The following is a 20,939-nucleotide window of genomic DNA, read 5'->3' as shown; positions in this document are numbered from 1 at the left end:
CATTGGTTCCAATGGCTCTGAGCACTATGGGACTTAGCTGCTGAGGTCATCAGTCCCCTAGAACTTAGAACTACTTAAACCTAAGTGACCTAAGTACATCACACACATCCATGCCCGAGACAGGATTCGAACCTGCTACCGAAAGGGTCGCGCGGTTCCAGACTGAAGCGCCTAGAACCGCTCGGCCACCCCGGCTGGCGAAACACAAAAGCTTCTCCTCTTTTCATGTATAAAAAGAATTAGAAAATGCCATAAAAACCTTTAAAGCGACGGCCTCTTCCTGTGTTGACGGACAACACTGAGGAGCAAGGAAAAAGTGAAGTAAATATTGTAATTAACGAGTGCCGCCAGGGAATGGTAGGAAATAATGATGTGCAGTACGTGTATATCTACCTTAAGGCTGATAAGACGCCTAGAACCGCTCGGCCACAATGGCCGGCTATGTACCCATTCATCAATGTGTCTCCCTCTAACTCTTCACAGAATTTTCATTTCTGTGCTTTCCAAAAATGTTCTACTTTTTGATCTTTCAAGGCTTGTCTCACTACTGTTTTGTAAATTCTTGCCTTCGCATCTTTTCCTATATGCTTCCTTCCCTGCCACTTTATTTGCATTTGCTATTTGTTCTCTAACTTCCTTTTCCACATTTCGACTGCTCGACGGTTCAATACCAAGCTATTTAACTGTCATTACCCGTTGAATATTTTTTCTACTCACTTTCAGTTTGCATCTAAATAGGTTCCACGGATGTTGTCTACATTTTGCTTTTTAGTGGATGCATTGCGAACTAGGTTTCACACGATCTTCGTTAGGAGAATCCATATTGATCCCTTAAGTTTCGGTAACGGTAAAGCCGAGGTGCGTTAAATAAGTAATGAAACTTTTTTTTCTCTGCCAGTTTCAGTAGAAAAAATACGGAATTTGCCGTGGAACATCGTCGAATATCCCCCTTCAGCTCCTATAGTTTCGTGAAGTTCCGATAGGTGGTGGGGCCATACTTAACTTTTAGAATGGGAGTGAATCGTTCCAAGCAGAAGGCTGTAATTGAGCTTCTTTTGGCATCCCAGATATTCATAGGCACTTACAAAATATCTGTGGAATCCTGGCAGGGAAAGAAACAGCGGTGAGTCGTTGGGCTGGGCGCCTGTCTTCATGACAACAAGATCGAGCAAACCTGGACGATCCTCTATGAAGATGGTATCTGTTCTTTCAGACATGTCCGAAGGAACAGATAACATCGGTGACCATGCAGCTCTCTTAGAATGAAATGATAATTAAATCAAGATCCTAAGCTGTCGACAGGCGTTGATATACGAGGGTAATCCCAAGACTAAGGTCTCCTATTTTTTATAAGTGCGTAGACCTGTTTAATTCTGCAATGTTTGACATCAGTTTATAGCTTGAACATTTAGCTACTTTTCGACATAATCACCATTTCTGTCGATGCATTTCTCTAGACGCTGTGGCAGTTTTTGTATGCCCATGTCGTACCAGCTCACCGCCATGCTGTTCAGAAAGTTATGAACCTCTTCTTTCACCTCGTCGTCGGAGCTGAATGCTGGGACCACAATTAACGCTGACAGGTATTGTGAGATTCTGAAAAAACTTAAACGGGCAATTCAGAACCGGACAAGAGGAATGTTGAGCAAAGGCTTACACATTCTTCATGACAACGCTCGCCCACATATCGCTCGGCAAACTGTAGCTCTCCTGCAACAGTTTCAGTGGAACATTATCACCCACCACCCTATATTCCTGACTTGGCGCCCAGTGACTATCACCTGTTCCCTAGGTTAAAAAATGGTTCAAATGGCTCTGAGCACTATGGGAGTTAACATCAGAGGTCATCAGTGCCCTAGAACTTAGAAATACTTAAACCTAACTAACCTAAGTACATCACACACATCCATGCCCGAGGCAGGATTCGAACCTGCGACCGTAGCGGTCGCGCAGTTCCAGACTGAAGCGCCTAGAACCGCTCGGTCACAATGGCCGGCTGTTCCCTAGGTTAAAAGAACATTTGGCCGGAAAGCGGTTCAGCTCAGACGACGAGGTGAAAGAAGAGGTTCATAACTCTCTGAACAGCATGGCGGCGAGCTGGTATGACATGGGCATACAAAAACTGCCACAGCGTCTACAAAAATGCATCGACAGAAATGGTGACCGAGCGGGGTGGCGCAGTGGTTAGACACTGGACTCGCATTCGGGAGGACGACGGTTCAATCCCGCGTCCGGCCATCCTGATTTAGGTTTTCCGTGATTTCCCTAAATCACTCCAGGCAAATGCCGGGATGGTTCCTCTGAAAGGGCACGGCCGACTTCCTTCCCAATCCTTCCCTAATCCGATGAGACCGATGACCACGCTGTCTGGTCTCCTTCCCCAAACCAACGAACCATCCAGAAGTGGTAATTACGTGGAAAAATAGATAAATATTCAAGGTGTAAACTGATGTAAGCCATTGTAGAAATAAACAGGTCTACATCCTTATAAAAGATACGTGACCTTACTTTTGGGATTACTCTCGTACATCAACGGGGACAGATGAAAATGTGTGCCCCGACCGGAACTCGAACCCGGGATCTCCTGCTTACATCGAAGACGCTGTATCCATCTGAGCCACCGATGGCACAGAGGATAGTGCGACTGCAGGGCTTTATCCGTTGAACGCTCCCCGTCAGACCCCACATTCCCAACTTAATGCCCACACACTACATTCGTAGTGCCCCTGTCCATTACACTCATTACTCGCGGCAGATAATCTTACCGAGTCCCGTAAGAGTTCGAGCAATACATGTGTATCCAGCACAGAAGAAGAAGGTCAATGGCCGGTTAGCCCTAACTATATGAAGATTGACCTTCTTCTTCTTCTGTGCTGGATGCACACACCTTACCGAGTCCCGTAAGAGTTCGAGCAATACATGTGTATCCAGCACAGAAGAAGAAGGTCAATGGCCGGTTAGCCCTAACTATATGAAGATTGACCTTCTTCTTCTTCTGTGCTGGATGCACACACCTTGCCCGAACTCTTACGGGACTCGGTAAGATTGTCTTCCGCGACTAATGAATGTAATGGGCAGGGGCACTACGAATGTAGGGTGTGGACATTAAGTTGGGAATGTGAGTCTCACGGAGATCGTGCAACGGATAAATCCCTGCAGTCGCCCTCGGTGGCTCAGATAGATTGAGTGCCTGCAATGTAAGCAGGAGATCCCAGGTTCGAGTCCCTGTCGGAACACACATTTTGAACTGTCCCCGTTGATGTATATCGACGCCTGTCGACAGCTTAGGATCTTGATTTAATTATCATTTCATCGGAAGATCTCTAGTGTGCCGCTGGCCGCACACAGGTGTGATTGCTGCAGTATGATCGATGCCTTACAAACTCCTTGCTGGAGAACTGCCCATCTCTGTTGGTAGTGCTGATAAACTCGAGCACCAGCTGGGTTACTCAGTAGTGTGTGTTCGTTCGGTTCCTCGCCGCCTAACAAAAGACCATAAAGAGCAAAGAGGGAACATTTGTGCGGAGTTGCTTGCGCGTTACCAGACTGAACGTCACTATTTTTTGTTGAACACCGTCACATTTTATGACACATGGGTTCATCATTTCGAACCGGAAACAAACCGGGAATCCATGGAGTGGTGCCACACCACCTATGCTTCGATGAAAAAGTTCAAAGGCGCACTCTCAGCTGGTAAAGTCATTGCGGTGGTCATCTGGGACTCTGAAGGGGCTATTCTGTTTGACGTCCTCCCTCCTGGTGCAACAATCAACTCTGAAGTGTATTATGCTACGCTCGGGAAACTGAAGAAACAAATTCAACGTGTTGGTCGCCAGAAAGATGCAACCCAACTTCTTCTTCTTCTCCAGAATATCAAAGTCTGCGCACCCGAGAGCTCACAAAACTTCATTCTATCATTATTACAAAGATTAACAAATTAAATCAATAATCTTAATAGAAAACCTAAAATAACTATAAAATCAAAATATAAAATAATGAACTAAAACGTAATCTTAAAGAAGCTGGTTTAAAGCTTACTATTATATTTTAAAAAGCAAATTATAGGTTAATAACTTTAAAGCTTATCCCTTAAAGAATAAATAAGTTAAAATTTATACTTAAAAAATTAAATAAAAACGACTTTAAAAAATTAAATTTTTTCCTAAGAAATTAGATACCTTATGAAACGATTAACATCTCATTTCTCTAAATAATTTAATAATAATTAAGACACATTAATTATAAATTATTTATTAATCAACCCAAATCGAGACAAGTAATATAAATAGTAAACTTTTGTTAAACCCTGATACAAAAGGTTCCGCATCCACCGAACAGTTTGGATCTCACACCTGCTGACATCCATCCTTTTGGCCCAATGAAGGATGCTCTCCGCGGGAAACAGTAGTGGATGATGGGGAGGTTATTGATACAGCAAGAGCTTGGGCTGATGTCGGCCAGTAGAGTGGTACCAGAGGATGTTTAGGCCCTCCCAGTAAGTTGGCGTAACGCCATTTCTTTGAACGAAGATTATAATGAAAAAGGGGGTTTTGTAGCCAAATGAGTTGGGAGTTATGCTGTGTACAGGAGTGCTGAATAAATCTAGCCTGCAGTCAGAAAAAAGTGTGTTGCATTACTTATCGAACGCCGGTCTTATAATAAAAAGTGTTCCAATATTCTACAATGAACTGACGTCAGATCTAATGGCTGATTGGTTGGTTGATTTGGGTTCAAATGGTTCAAATGGCTCTGAGCACTATGGGAGTTAACATCTGAGGTCATCAGTCCCCTAGAACTTAGAACTACTTAAACCTAACTAACCTAAGTACATCACACACATCCATGCCCGAGGCAGGATTCGAGCCTGCGACCGTAGCGGTCTCGCGGTTCCAGAATGTAGCGCCTAGAACCGCTCGGTCACTCTGGCCGGCTCTTTGATTTGGGTGAAAGGGCCACACACCGAAGTCATCGGGTTATGAAAGGATCGGAAAGTCGGCAGTACCCTTTCAAAGGAACCATCGCGGCATTTGCCTGATGCCATTTAGGTAAATCAAGGGAAACTTAAATCAGGATGACCGGATGCAGGTTTGAACAGTCGTCTTGCTCAATGCGAGTCCACCATGCTAACCACTGCGGCATTTCGCTTGATGGAGGTAATGGTCTGTAGTTCCGTGCATCTGTCCTACAATCGGTCTTGAAAACGGAAATAACTTGTGCATTTCTCCTTCCAATGTACGCGTTGTTGTTCCAGTGAGTTACGGCCCATTGCTGCCAGAAGAGAAGCAAGTTCTTTCGCCTACTCTATGCAGAACAACAACAAAAGCAAAACGAGGATAATGACATGTAGTCGAATTAAGTCGGGTGATGCTGAGGGAATTAGATTAGGATATGAGACACTTAAAGTAGTAAAGGAGTTTTGCTATTTGGGGAGCAAAATAACTGAGGATGGTCGAAGTAGAGAGGATATAAAATGTAGACTGGCAATGGCAAGGAAAGCGTGTCTGAAGAAGAGAAATTTGTTAACATCGAGTATAGATTTAAGTGTCAGGAAGTCGTTTCTGAAAGTATTTGTAGGAGTGTAGCCATATATGGAAGTGAAACATGGACGATAAATAGTTTGGACAAGAAGATAATAGAAGCTTTTGAAATGTGGTGCTACAGAAGAATGCTGAAGATTAGATGGGTAGATCACACAACTAATGAGGAGATACTGAATAGAATTGGGGAGAAGAGGAGTTTGAGGCACAACTTGACTAGAAGAAGGGATCGGTTGGTAGGACGTGTTCTGAGGCATCAAGGGATCACCAATTTAGTACTGGAGGGCAGCGTGGAGAGTAAAAATCGTAGAGGGAGACCAAGAGATGAATACACTAAGCAGATTCAGACGGATGCAGGTTGCAGTAGGTACTGGGAGATGAAGAAGCTTGCACAGGATAGAGTAGCACGGAGAACTGCATCAAACCAGTCTCAGGACTGAAGACCACAACAACAACAATGCAGAATCGTACGGGTACCCCATCGGCTCCAGTCGCCTTTACCCTGCTGAGGCATGAACTTTAGTGGGAGCAGGAAGTGAGGCGACTGGCTTGCGTCGGATGAGTGCAGGGCATATTCCTGCCTTACGAGGCTCTCTCCGCGAAACGGAGATTTGTGCAGCAGATACGGCGGCCACCGCAAACGAGCGTCGCCGCTGCCGGCAGAAGTATGTCTGTAGGGCAGGCGGCGTCTGGCGTCCCAGTTGCGGCCCTGCTCGGCGGTCATCACCGTGAGTGGTTAGCTGGCCGGCCGGCGGGCGGACGGCCGCTGGAGAGCGCGCCTACTTGCCGTCGCCTCCCGTCTCACGGGGCGTCCGTCTGGCGACCTCTGGAGGGCGCTCTGCGCGGTGATGGATATGAAAGCTGCCGGAGAAAACGCCGGCTTTCAGCGCGACAAACGTATCTTGGAGGCGACCTCGAGATTGAAGGGGGCTGCGTCTGGCCACAGAAAGTGCGCTCAGCATTTCAGGAATCTCCGCTTAGAAAGTGCAGCTGTGAGATGGTGTCGTGCTAGATTTGTTGTTAGTTGTTAGGGTCCAATCGAAAGAGTATAACATGATACACACAAACTACTTATTTTTTGTTTTTTCGCAACGAATTTTTCACTATGATCAACACGTTCGGTCATATACATTTATACCTCGCAAGCCACCCAAGTCCGCAGCTCGTGGTCGTGCGGTAGCGTTCTCGCTTCTCACGCCAGGGTTCCCTGGTTCGATTCCCTGCGGGGTCAGCGATTTTCTCTGCCTCGTGATGACTGGGTGTTGTGTGACGCCCTTAGGTTAGTTAGGTTTAAGTAGTTCTAAGTTCTAGGGGACTGCTAGATGTTAAGATGTTAAGTCCCATAGTGCTCAGAGCCATTTGAACCAAGCCAGCCAACGGTGTGTGGCGGAGGGCACTTTACGTGCCACTGTCATTACCTCCGTTTCCTGTCCCAGTCGCGTATGGTTCGCGGCAAGAACGACTGCCGGAAAGCCTCCGTGTGCGCTCGAATCTCTCTAATTTTACATTCGTGATCCCTTCGGGGGGGAAGAAATATATTCGATCCTCATCCAGAAACGCACCCTCTCGAAACCTGGACAGCAAGCTACACCGCGATGCAGAGCGCCTCTCTTGCAGAGTCTGCCACTTGAGTTTGCTAAACATCTCCGTAACGCTATCACGCTTACCAAATAACCCTGTGACGAAACGCGCCGCTCTTCTTTGTATCTTCTCTATCTCCTATGTCAACCCGACCTGGTACGGATCCCACACTGATGAGCAATACTCAAGTACAGGTCGAACATGTTTTTTATATTACCCACTTCCTTTGTTGATGGACTACATTTTCTAAGGACTCTTCCAATGAATCTCAACCTGGCACCCGCCCTACCAACAACTAATTTTATATGACCATTCCACTTCAAATCGTTCCGTACGCATACTCGCAGATATTTTACAGAAGTAAAAACGTTCAAATGTGTGTGACATCTTATGGGACATAACTGCTAAGGTCATCAGTCCCTAATCTTACACACTACTTAACCTAAATTTTCCTAAGGACAAACACAGACACCCATGCCCGAGGGAGGACTCGAACCTCCGCCGGGACCAGCCGCACAGTCCATGACTGCAGCGCCTCACACCGCTCGGCTAATCCCGCGCGGCTACTGAAGTAACTGCTACCAGTGTTTGTTCCGCTATCATATAATCATACAATAATTGCTCCTTCTTTCTATGTATTCGCAATACATTACATTTGTCTATGTTAAGGGTCAGTTGCCACTCCCTACACCAAGTGCCTATCCGCTGCAGATCATCCTGCATTTCGCTCCAATTTTCTAATGCTGCAACTTCTCTGTATACAACAGCATCATCCGCGCAAAGCCGCATGGAACTTCCGACACTCTCTACTAGGTCATTTATATATATTGTGAAAAGCAATGGTCCCATAACACTCCCCTGTGGCACGTCAGAGGTTACTTTAATGTCTGTAGACTTCTATCCATTGACAACAACATGCTTAGTTGTGTTTGCTAAAAACTCTTCAATCCAGCCACACAGCTAGTCTGATTTTCCATAGGCTCGTACTTTGTTTATCAAGCGACAGTGCGGAACTGTATCGAACGCCTACCGGAAGTCAAGGAATATGGTATCTACCTGGGAGCCTCTATCTAATATTTTCTGGGTCTCATGAACAAATAAAGCGAGTTGGATCTCACATGATCGCTGTTTCCGGAATCCGTGTTGATCCCTACAGAGTAGATTCTGGGTTTCCAGAAATGACATGATACGCGAGCAAAAAACGTGTTCTAAAATTCTACAACAGATCGATGTCAGAGATATAGGCGTATAGTTTTGCGCTTCTGGTCGACGACCCTTCTTGAAAACTGAAACTACCTGTGCTCCTTTCCAATCGTCTGGAACCTTCCGTTCCTCTAGAGACTTGCGGTACACGGCTGTTAGAATGGGGGCAAGTTCTTTCGCGTACTCTGTGTAGAATCGAACTGGTGCCTGTCCAAACACCTGAACATTTTCTTGCTTTTAGTTCCTATCCCACATTATATTGGTGAGTTAGCCTCGCTGTTCGAATGATGGCATCACTTCTACCAGTTTTACTGTTAACAAACGGCATCGTACAGCGTTAAGTGTCGCTTGCATAATACGAGGGCGTACTGGAAAGCAACGCCTCCAAATATTACCTGTGAAAACTCTTAGAACATAAAAAACAACAATGTTAACGTTATACATCTTTATTCTGCGTGTATACATATTCATTTCGCTACATAGCCACGGCAACGAACACATTTCTCCCAATGAGAGACCAGTTCGTTGACTCCACCACTGAGTCACAACCTCTCCTCTGCTAGCACCGCTTCCTTACTATCAACATAAAGTCCTCGAAGGTGTTCTTTAGGCTTTGGAGACGGATGAAAACCATTTGGGACGGTAGGGAGAATGATCGACGACCGTAGAGCCAAGGCATCGGACTGTGGCAGATGTCTGGGATTGTCATGCTGAAAGAAAGGGTGCTTCATGTGTGGATGAACTCTTCGAATTCGAAACTCGATTACAAGAAGCTGTTTCTCGCTCACCGACAAAGTTACATTACATGCCGCCATGTTACAAGCTACAATTCGGAGCCAACTAGCGGCAGAAGACTGCAAATACGTAGACATAAAGAATAAGGATGTAGAATGTTAGCAACGGTTGTTTTATTTAAAAAGCCTCATGACTTTCCGCATAAAAATTTCGGTGGCATTACTCTTCAGCATGCCCTCGTAAATAAGTAACATTCGGTAACGCTGAAATTAGTACTGCACGACCTTAGTCTACGTGAGTCTCGAACTTTTTCGGGCGTACTGAATATTCTATGAGGTTTCAGGATAGCAGCCGTATCATGTTGACTTCTTGCCACAATATTTCGCCAAAGTGTCGCACACTCACCTTGAGATGGCTGGACGGTTGCCAGCCGAAATGTTCTGGCAAGAACTCAACATGATTCGGCCGCAATGCCGAAACCTCATAGAATTTTACTCCATCTTTATATGTGAAGATAGGCTCCAACAAATTCCCTGTTCTAAAGAAAACTGTGGTAAAGATTCTACAATGCTTCTCTGTTGCAGTATTCGTATCCACAATTCAAATACTTGTCACTCAGAAAAAGTCGTTCCGTAAGACAACGTTTCAAGCACAGTAAAAGTTGAGTGATAACTTTTGATATTCAAAATATGATAATTTGTAAAATAAACATACTGGTTTCAGTTTATAAGTTGATAAGAAAAGGCTGAAATGTCTTATAATTATTTGCCTATGAATTAACATGGAGAGGTGAAAGAACATTTTTGTTTTTCATATAAACAGTATATATTTATGCTATATTAGAAGAAGGTGCGGCCCAGATATATTAATATTTTCGCAGCTCGCGACCAAATTAACCTCACCCGACGGGTGGATCACAGTGAATAGTGACCTATGTCCTCACTCAGTGTTACATGACGGTGAAGGGGACGGAAAACAATGCTGAAGGTTTTGTTGACGATGAGAAGCGGAATAAACAGAAGACACAAAGACTGAGGTACAGCGCCCCGTACAAGACGAGAGGTTTAGAGACACAACACAAACTCAACTTGGGGAAGGATATTTTTACTGAAAGAAGCCAGTCTTATCATTGTCAAAAGAACCATCGTAGCAAACGTAGTACAGTGTTCGAGTGGGCAAGGTTGGGACACTACTACAACTGAGGACTTTCAAAAGGATCCATCCCAGCATTCGCTTAAGTGGTTGACAAAATTACAGAAAAACTTAGTCTTTTGGCAGGGCGAAGATCACAGTCTCCTTTTTTCTGAATGCGAGTCCAATGCAACATGTTGTGTTTACATATGACTCTTAAAGCAATGAACGTTTTCACTTTTGGTTCAGCTGTAGCTGCTAGCTTATTAAAAGTTATCAACCATGTTCCCACCGAGAATGTAACCTACAGGCAAAAATATAAATTTGTATAGTAACTATGAAAAACATAATCTACTCCTTGGTTTCGCTCAAAAATTTCCTTTAATTCCGTGACTGACCAATCATAAGGCAAAAATAAATTTTATTACTTGAGAGCCGGCCGGTGTGACCGAGCGGTTCTAGGCGCTTCAGTCTGGAACCGCGCGACCACTACAGTCGCAGGTGCGAATCCTGCCTCGGGCATGGATGTGTGTGATGTCCTTAGGTTATTTAGGTTTAAGTAGTTCTAAGTTCTAGGGGACTGATGACCTCAGATGTTAAGTCCCATAGTGCTCAGAGCCAAATTGCTTGAGAATAGACTACAGTCCCACAAGTGCTGTGCTTTTAATTTCTAAAATGATCTGTCGTGATGTTATGAAGACTCGCACCCTCGTGCATACTTGAGCGTAACTAGGATATCAATATTTGCCAACTTTATGAACTATTGTTTATTTAAAACAAAATAAGAACATATACGAGAAAACGGTTTATTCCAACAAATTCGTGGTGCTTATGGACGCTAGCACAAATGAAACTGTGACAATGCACGATATTTTCTGGGAAATTTCGTATTTGCTTAAAACATGGCAAAGAAACTTTTAGAAAGCGCACTATCCAGTCAATCGTTTGCTGTTGCGGGACAGCTGCAGTACTTGAGCTGCGAGGCTGAGAAAACATCTGGTGGGGACAATGACGGTGGTGGCCAAGTCTTCTGCGCTAACAGCAGGCTCATTACTAGCCTTTTACGGAGGGAAAAGCAACGGTTCCGTACTTCACTGGATACTTTCGAAACGGGTGTCTTCTGTAATGGAGATTGCAGAAATTGTAGGCCTACAACGTGCAGCAATGTTGATGTGTAGTGCCGTGTAGGAGTGTTCCCTCTAGCTTGCTAATAGCGGTAAGTCATGAGAAGGCAGACAATGCACAAGCTAAACTTCGTAAGAAGCTATCCGCATAACAAAGATATACGTGAAACTTCCTGGCAGATTAAAACTGTGTGCCCGACCGAGACTCGAACTCGGGACCTTTGCCTTTCGCGGGCAAGTGCTCTACCAACTGAGCTACCGAAGCACGACTCACGCCCGGTACTCACAGCTTTACTTCTGCCAGTACCTCGTCTCCTACCTTCCAAACTTTACAGAAGCTCCCCTGCGAACCTTGCGTGGGTCGTGCTTCGGTAGCTCAGTTGGTAGAGCACTTGCCCGCGAAAGGCAAAGGTCCCGAGTTCGAGTCTCGGTCGGGCACACAGTTTTAATCTGCCAGGAGGTTTCATATCAGCGCACACTCCGCTGCAGAGTGAAAATCTCATTCTGGAAACATCCCCCAGGCTGTGGTTAGGCCATGTCTCCGCAATATCCTTTCTTTCAGGAGTGCTGGTTCTGCAAGGTTCACAGGGGAGCTTCTGTAAAGTTTGGAAGGTAGGAGACGAGGTACTGGCAGAAGTAAAGCTGTGAGTACCGGGCGTGAGTCGTGCTTCGGTAGCTCAGTTGGTAGAGCACTTGCCCGCGAAAGGCAAAGGTCCCGAGTTGGAGTCTCGGTCGGGCACACAGTTTTAATCTGCCAGGAAGTTTCATATCAGCGCACACTCCGCTGCAGAGTGAAAATCTCATTCTGGAAAGATATACGTATTTCTCGTTCACATCGTGGTCAAGTAACAGGACGAAGGATTAATGTTCAAGGAGGACATCAAATACGTTTCATTTCCCTGTTTCTCTTTTTTCTTTTACCACTTAGCAGCGTTAATTGAGATCTGATTTACATGCTATCAAATTGTTTTTATCAACAGAATCCCGGAAGCACTCCAATTACAAGAACCTGTCACTATCATACTTGCGAACCACACTGACCCAGACCATAGAACTCAGACCTAGCGAGTGTACTCTATGAGCGAATGGAAGTTGGGAACAGAGCGAACTGTGTCACTCAGAATGTCTAATGATTGGAATGAATGTGTCAGCAATATGTTACTAGCATCGTTTATTTTGCGTAGAGACCACTGGAATAAGATACGGCAGATTAGAATGCTTACAGGAAAATCATTTTTCTCTCGCTTATTATGTGAATGGAACAGGAAAGAAAATCTATCATGTTGGTATGATGTACCCTCCACTGTGAAATCTACAGTGACTTGCTGGGTATACATGTAACTACACGTAGCGGGTAAACCTCAGAAAACTCTAATTTGTACGACAATGTTTCGTTTACCTTTTGTTACTGTCATAAAAACGTCAGATGAGGGCGTACATGTAAATGTTGTACAGAAATCACTGATAATCTGTATTTGAGGCATGCAGTCCGTCAATCGTGTACAGGTATTACTAGCATGAGAAACCAGATCACGGTTCGCATCTGACGGTTACTTCAATGCCACCAAACTGGGGACGAAAACACTCACTGGGTTCTGTAAAGAAATTGTGGGTAGAACATGTTGCGACTGCGATTGCATCAGCGGGGCTAATGCCTCCATTGGCAACCTGCTTTGATAAATTAAAGCAAAGCCGAGTTAATTAGTATCGGGACTGCCGCTTTAGAGCAAAACGCAAATAGTGCCGTTCAAATTTGCTGGTGGATACGTGTTGGCACACGAGTGGTCAAGGTTACATCGAAGCCACAGACATTTATACCGCATATGCATTATAACTGAATGTACTACTCGCTAGCGTACTCGTGTGAGTACTGTTTAACTGACGTTATTGCTTGCTCCATAAAGAAAGAAAGTAATAGTTAGTTAGTTAGGTGTTCCACTGATCATTTGAACGATTCTTTTATCGAAATGATGTGGAACGAGTCAGTTTAAAGGATATGTATGCATGATCAGTGTTCATATAATGAACACATTATCATACCCCTACTCATGAAACGTCACATACAAACAAGTTTTTTTTTCTTTTTACTGGTTACTAGTTCTTAAGCAGAAATTCATTAGTGGAATAGAGGAAGTTATCCAGGAGAAATGATCTGATCTTGATTACGTCGTGGTTCCAAAGCCGGTTAGTATGGATGTTAAGAAAATCACGACTGTTATTGTAGGTGTACTTGTTAACTCCAGACGGTTTTTAGGGTTCCCTATGTCAGTCGGTAAGAACAGAACCTTTCTGGGATCACTCAGTTGTCCGTCTGTCCGACTGTTAAGATTCCTTTTTCTGAGAAACGGGTACAGGGGTCACGCTGAAATTTACGAATATGTCAGGTACTAAGTTCTTCAGTCCTTTGGCTGTGTAAAACATTTAAGCGTTAATGAAATCAAAAGATATGACAATTTTTGTTACTCGCTAACTCATTCATCCAAACCTGTAAGATACTTGCTGTTGAGCAAGAATGACAATACTTTTAAATTTAGGACCAGCAGCATAATATATGTCTGATAACGACGTGATTATTGAAGTAGATGCACCAAATACCTGCTTATAATAAGTAATCTTTATTTACGACAGACTGTTTCTGCTTTATCGCCATTTTCAAGCACCCGCAATTACAATTTTGATGAGAACAGGTATGGATGCCAATGTCACTTATATTCAAGTAGATGTATTGTCACTGCTTTAATAAGATGGTAAATGGTGTCAAGATATAGCAAATAAAACGCTAATTACGACGTGACAGCAGTTTAACAGTTCCACTCTTACAAAGATTGTGCTTATTCTTTACAAAGATTGTGCAGATGAGTGATGTTATTTCCTCAACTAAAATTTGTTACGATTGTCTTTGGTTGTTGCATATGATACTTCCAATTTATCCATTTTCGTGTTCTAAAAGCTCAATAAAGTTTTTGAGGCAATACTTATCTCAAAATTCCGTATTTTCGTTTAATATTTCTTGTGGGTATTTTCTCTTGTACATATTGATTTCTAATTCTTCAAGAATGTTCATTGCAAATCCTTTTTTTGTTCTGTGTGGAATATGTAGTGCATTTTCGATCGTATCAGCAGTGTGATTTTGATTTTTCAGGTGTAGAAAGAAGCTCGAGTGATTATATTCGCTCTCTCTAATGTGTTCTTTATATCTCACGTTAAAATTACTTCCTGTTTGGCCGATGTAAAAGCTGTTACAGCTACCACAAGTGATTTTATATATGCCTGGGTTATCATATTTCAATGTTCTAGCCGTGGCGGAACATAATTTTATTGAAAGGTTATTATTGGCTCGAAAGGCTCGTTGAATATTTGCGGCTTTAAAAAGTGGATTAATTCCGTTCGAGAGTCTACCAAGGCAGATTGCTGGTACGTATCTCACTTTCTGTGCCGGTGATGTTTCTCGAGTTAGGCGTATCTCGCTATATATTGTACACTGCTTTGGTGTTTTACATTTGTAGTATAATTTTGTGATTATGTTGAGGTCAAAAACATTTGTATAGGCTATATAATGAAGTGTGTTATGTTCTTTTTGAATTGCTAGCTTTCCTAATGGTTCGTTATTTAATCTATTAGTCACTGAATGGAAAATGCTAGTTTATGAGACATTGGATGACAGGAATTGCATTTATAATATCGCCAGAAGTGATATTTTTTCTATAGATATCAAACGTGTGGCGTTTATTATTTTTGCCAATTGTGAGGTCTAGATTGTTAATTGTACTGTCTTTCTCAATTTCCATAGTGACTTCAACTTTAGGGTGAAGTTGGTTAAGCTTTTGGTGGATATTTTCGATATGTGCGTGGCTGCCACCTACCAACATGAGGCTATCAGCTACGTACCTAAAATAGTCGTAGTATACCATTTGGTTGAGAGTAGACCAGTCTGAGTTAAAGAAAATATCGACTAATGTGCCTACTACACTATAACCCATGGCTACTCCATCTGCTTAGGTATACATTTTGCTGTTAAATACAAAATAATTATATGATAGTGCTATTTCCAAAAGATTTATAATTTCAAGTGTTCCAGCCATGGATATTTTCCTATATTGTAAGAGAGTATATTTTATTATTTGGATAGTTTCCTGTAGTGGCACATTGTTACATAGAATTAGTGACATAAAATGAAATAAATTTACCATTAGGTGATATTTGTATGTATTTTATATCTCTTTCCAGAGTACACGAGTGTTTGATTGTGTACTTTTTCCTTATCAGATATGATGGGCTATTTATGCAATTAATTACGGGCTGAATCGGAACCGTCGGTGTATGTGTTTTGGCTTGGGCTGGTAATTTTGGTGTACTTGGATTCATTACCGTGTACGTTCTTTTTTCTTGTTCAGTGAGAATGATATTCCAGTTTTAATGGCTTACTTTATTTTAACTGCAAACCTGTTGGCAGGGTTGTTCTACTGGCACGTATCCAGATCTTTGTTCTACAAGAACATCCAGACATACATTGTGGCGGAAATGTCCCCGTGTCATGAATTAAAACGCTTAATTTCCAGTGAAACGTTATAAGTTTTACCTTGGGGTACTGTTATGTTTCTCTTCGTTGACTGTGCAAGCACAGCCAGGAGTACCTGTTGAATTCATAACAACATGGAGGTTAGACGGTGTATTGAAATATATTTGAAGCTCCATCAAACCATATCTGTACACAACTGACAGTTTGAAATGGACATTATTATCCTCGCAGGGAGTCTCCTGATTGGAACAACATAATACGCATTCAATAATCTAACTTCACAATACCTGGTGCAGCAAGTCCTTACAGAGTAAAAATAGGACAGACGGAATCTGCGGCTCATGCTATAACCAAGATGTCTGTGTAAAGAAGATAACTCGAAGCAACTATTTCCTTGTTTGTCTTTCACATATTACAGAAATAAATTCTCGTGGCCGATTTCTGACTTCACTTTATCTTATTAGTTCAACTATTCTACGTGAGAGCTGTGACGGAAGTCCGCATTGCCAGGATGCATAGAAATATTTCATAGAAAGTGTCTTAACTCCAAAGATCCACAAGACATTAATGAGCGAGTAGTTTTTCTAGGAGCCCTCGGGTCAAACTGTGTTAGAATTGTATGTTAACAATCTTGGGGCACTGTCGGAATTAATTGGAAACTGTGTCTACACGTAACATTAATTTTCAGATTTTTTAAAGTTGCTGTTGATTTTAAGAAAGAAAACTTTTGGCATTGCTGTGTGACGCAAAGGTTGTCGTAGTATGTTGTGCTACTAAAAATATGTGTAATGGTGCAGATAGCCTGAATCGTCACTTACATTTTATATTGCTAGTCGGTACAGTAGAGGAAAGGACACTAAAGGAAAGGCCATGGTACGGAAGGTACTGAGTACACTTAAATTCAAAGGCCAATGTCGTATTTTTAATGAACGAACGGAGACTCCGGTTGCAATCACTGAACGTCTTAGTTATTCTAGCGAAAGTTGTAAAACAGTGAGCAGTATAAAATTTTATATTGTAAGAATAAGTATCGTCTTACGATTCATGTGAAGAGAAGTGTATTAGTTATTGCCCGTGGGTCTCAGGTTGGTGGTGAATAGTTACGAATTGCAAGGTATGGGAGTAATTCTGTTGTCATTCGAGTGTAGGCTGTCACGGCATTTATACAAAAAACTATTCGCACAAAAGCAGAGACTCTGATAACGACATGCAATCATATTCCTTCACATTTCCGACATATGTGTTCATGCGAATGCTAACATATCTCCCATTATGAAGAAATTTGAAGTGTGACAATTCATTTTTCTTTATCCTAGCTACAACATTCTAGGCAAGTGACCTACAAGCTAAAACGGAGTCTCAGAAGAAACAAAGGCTACATATTATACACGCAGCAAGTGTAAGGAATTAGCGTAAATTCTGTTTTGATTAAAAATGGTGTCTGAGGAATGAAGATAAAGAAATTTTCCGTTTATCATGCTGGAAGAATGTGAAAGAATGTATGCCTGCATGAAACTAAAGATGCACTCCAGTGTCAGTCTCATTCCACGTTCGTGTTTCATTCTCAATAATCAGCTTAAATTTTGATACCTAGCAAGATACAGTGCAGCAAATTTCCTTGGGTTGCAAAATCTACCACATATTTGTTTAAGTGTTCTATGACAACAAGAAAGCTATTAATTTATATATGGGTGTCAATTAAATTCCTTAAAATATATCATGTTAATATAAAAGTAATTTTGTATTAATAACATATTAAACTGATTATTGATTGCATTTCTTAAATGATTCACGTTATTTAATCTTTCCATTTTTATATATAGGCGGATAACCGGTGTAATGGTTAATTTGGTGTATGGTTTTATTTAGTGAGGATACAAGATTTACTTTTATTATTCCATTTCTAATGTAAATGGAAAGATTCTTAAGAATTACAAATTCCGTAACAAGGGGTGCAGTGACGAACAGATTTTCTTCAACGAAGATCTACATACATAAATTGATCACACTGTACAGAATTATTGCTTTACTGCATTTTAACTCACGAAGAGGGAGAATAATTGTAATAGTCATTGATATGAAATACAGAAACTGCAATCTAAGGCCAGTAACAGTACGTTGTCCAGTCCCCTGCAGATTTCAGTGATCCAAGTCCACTCTAAACTGTCGAACTCTGTCCTCGTGAGCTGCGACCAGTCATCTTTCGGTGGAATGAGCGAATGAACATAACGTTCTGTAGGTATCGATAGTATTTCTGACTTAAATACCGCTTCATCCGATGGTGCAGGAAGACCGTAAGCTACACAGTTTTGTCTCTCCCGGTATCTTGAAAATTATACGAATGTGTAATATAGTACCAGGTGAATAGGTTACCAACATCTTTAAATAAAAAATGACAGTCGAACTCGTGAATGAAGGAGAGTTATGGAATACATGTGTTTCCGTAATTATGATAACAATCCTTACATTTTACAGTTTTCATTAAACTTAGTTGTGTGTACACATGGACATAAAACGGTTAATTTATATTGACAGGCATAGTTCCCTAATAGTGTAGTTCAGATAGTAAATTATGTGACGTGTTCACGCGAAGATTGTTTGACACACGTAAAAAACAACCTAACACACAGAAGTGGCTACGTATTAGGGTACCAACAATCGCAATACATCTGGACGTAAGCCATTAACACCCTGTATAATAAAAGTGTAGAGGGAACTGTAAATGTGTATATATAGGTGTTCTAAGCTCCAAAAAACTGACGTACCTTGAAAAACAGCAGCTCCTCCCAATGTAATCAGTACTGTTAAGCACTGGTTTAGGTAGTACCGCCCTTTAAAAATGTCGTACAAAAAATTTTCTTTCTCTGCTGCCTCACAATCTTCCATGTAGGCAAATATCGCTGAAAGGAAAGAAGATCAAGGATTAACTCCCATCGGCGACGAGGTGATTGGAGACACAATGCGGAATCAGAAGGAATGAGGTTGTGGAAGGAAATGGGATTTGTCATTTTCGAAGACATGACTTCCTACTTCTGCTAGGCTTGAGATGTACCTGATGATGGGGCTAAGACCCCGAAACGGTAGTAATATATAGCGACTTCTGTCGTGCATGGCTGGTCATAAAGTATTTTACGACTGTGGCGGATATGTTTGGCATGGACATATTTTCGAAGATACTATTCACTTTAACAGATTTCAGGAAATAATGGAAAAAGAAAACGTCCGAATGGGGATTTAACGTCTCGAATGCAAATTGCCAGGACGTACTCATTCGATTTATTTAGTAGGAAAATGTTACGGAGAGGCTTTGAAAACACAAACACGATGTGGGCAAGGTTTTTCCTCCAAAGACTTTGGCGTAAATTTAGAGAAATGGTGTTCTATATTGACGATAAACCAAAGTTATTGCTTCCTCCATATATTGAGGCTATAAAGACAAGGAAGGAGAGGGTGCATACAGAACTAAACAGTAAACCTTCCCTCGCTCCATTCGCTGATGAAATACGAAGGGAAGTTCTGAATTATTCCGCACTATGGTCTGCAGAGCACCTATAACAGGTCAAAATAATGTGGGCGCTAGCCGTGAAAGGAAAGTTGCAGTTTGATTGACTTCGAAGTATTATCGTCCATCTAGATTCCCGGCCGCTCCTGAGATATTCTCCACTAGGGAACTGGGTGTTGTGTTGTCCTCACTTTCGTATTCTCACAACTGGCATTCCGTGCCGCTTTCGTGCTTATTAATCGAACACGCGACGAAATGCGTCGCTCTCGTTTGTGTATGCCGCGGCGCGATACTTGAAGACGTGTACCTGGAAGAGAACTGAGGAGCTTGGCCTGACTGGCACACTTACCGTGCAGGGCCTTCAGGTACGCCTTCCCGGCGGTGATGAGTTGTCGCGCTCCAGGATTGAACTTGTCCAGGATGTTCTGCAACACACACACAACGCGGCTTGTGTTAGCAAAGCGCTTGCGTCAGCACACACTTCTGCCGCGTGGTCTCACTGGCGCTGCTTGCTAAAGGCTCGCACACGAGTCGGGAAAAGACCTGGAGCGAGGCTCCAGCCAGGAGAGCTTTGAAGCGTACAGGAGCAGCTGGTAGTAAGTGGATTGAGAGCAGTTCTTAACCACATCGTGCACGATTTCCACTGCAGTGGACAGCTTCAGACAATCGCTTCTTTTTATTGAAAATGAAATTCCTCCAATTGTACTTACGATTTTATATTTACTTCGCTACTAGTTTCGACGTTGCGTCAACGCCATCTTCAGGCCCGTACACTTTGATGAAATTAGTTGTGTGTGGCTCAGTCTAGCAGTCCGCGGTGAGACCAACACGTGCTCCACATGGATGGTGGGCAAAGTAAGATCGATTCTTCGACAGGCAGCATGGCGCTGCGGTAGATTACTTGCCGCCACGTTAAGATGAAAAAATCGTGATGTTTATCTTTAATTGAAACAAACTTTATTAGCAGTTTGTTACAAAATATCGGTAATTAAGGACATTTATACAATGAAAACCGTACAATTGAGTCTGATATGTGGCCAGAAATAAGAAGCCGAGGATTATTTTATAAAAATGACAATTAGATAAGTATTAATTAGCAAATATTTGAAACATTTTATATCCAAATTGAACTGAACGAAAAATTCGGAAAAGTAATGACCGAAGCGAGACTCGAGCCACTGACAACCAGTCTGAGGTGCTACAGACTTTTTCCAAACATTCAAGATCTATGAAAATTTCGTAGAAGATGCACCTTTGTTTAAAATTTTGCGTCAGCCGGGAATTGAACCCAGACTGCCCACTTGTTAGACGAGCCCTCTACTACAGAGCTACACTACACGTCGAAAATGACCTTATATTTGGGTACTGTGGTCAGTTGGAAAACTTAAAAATTTCAAATTCAGTTTTCTCGAGAATGTTTGAGAGCTGCATCTACTTTCTTTAGCGGGTTGATATTTCAGTTCTGACCTTCACATACCATAAATACACTGACGGAAAAAATCGCAACACTAGAAAAAAAATTAATGTAGAGAAACGTAATTTCAGGAACTCATTGGTCTAGGTAACACATTTCTTTGATTAACATTGAAAGATCACAGGTTACTGAA

General features: G+C 42.3%; 1 protein-coding gene across 2 annotated transcripts in view; it reads right to left on the bottom strand.

Moving 5' to 3' along the window:
- LOC124595515 (brain-specific angiogenesis inhibitor 1-associated protein 2-like) overlaps positions 1-20,939 on the bottom strand; it is a 912,282-nt gene that overhangs the window by 465,310 nt on the left and 426,033 nt on the right. For both annotated transcript variants that reach the window (XM_047134280.1, XM_047134279.1), the window contains exon 2: positions 19,682-19,757. In XM_047134280.1, the coding sequence (XP_046990236.1) occupies positions 19,682-19,757 (76 nt within the window). The remainder of the gene's footprint in view (positions 1-19,681; positions 19,758-20,939) is intronic.

The sequence above is a fragment of the Schistocerca americana genome, chromosome 2, assembly GCF_021461395.2.
Source record: "Schistocerca americana isolate TAMUIC-IGC-003095 chromosome 2, iqSchAmer2.1, whole genome shotgun sequence".
In the NCBI taxonomy this organism is placed as follows: domain Eukaryota; kingdom Metazoa; phylum Arthropoda; class Insecta; order Orthoptera; family Acrididae; genus Schistocerca; species Schistocerca americana.
This window is presented reverse-complemented; position numbering and strand designations above follow the sequence as displayed.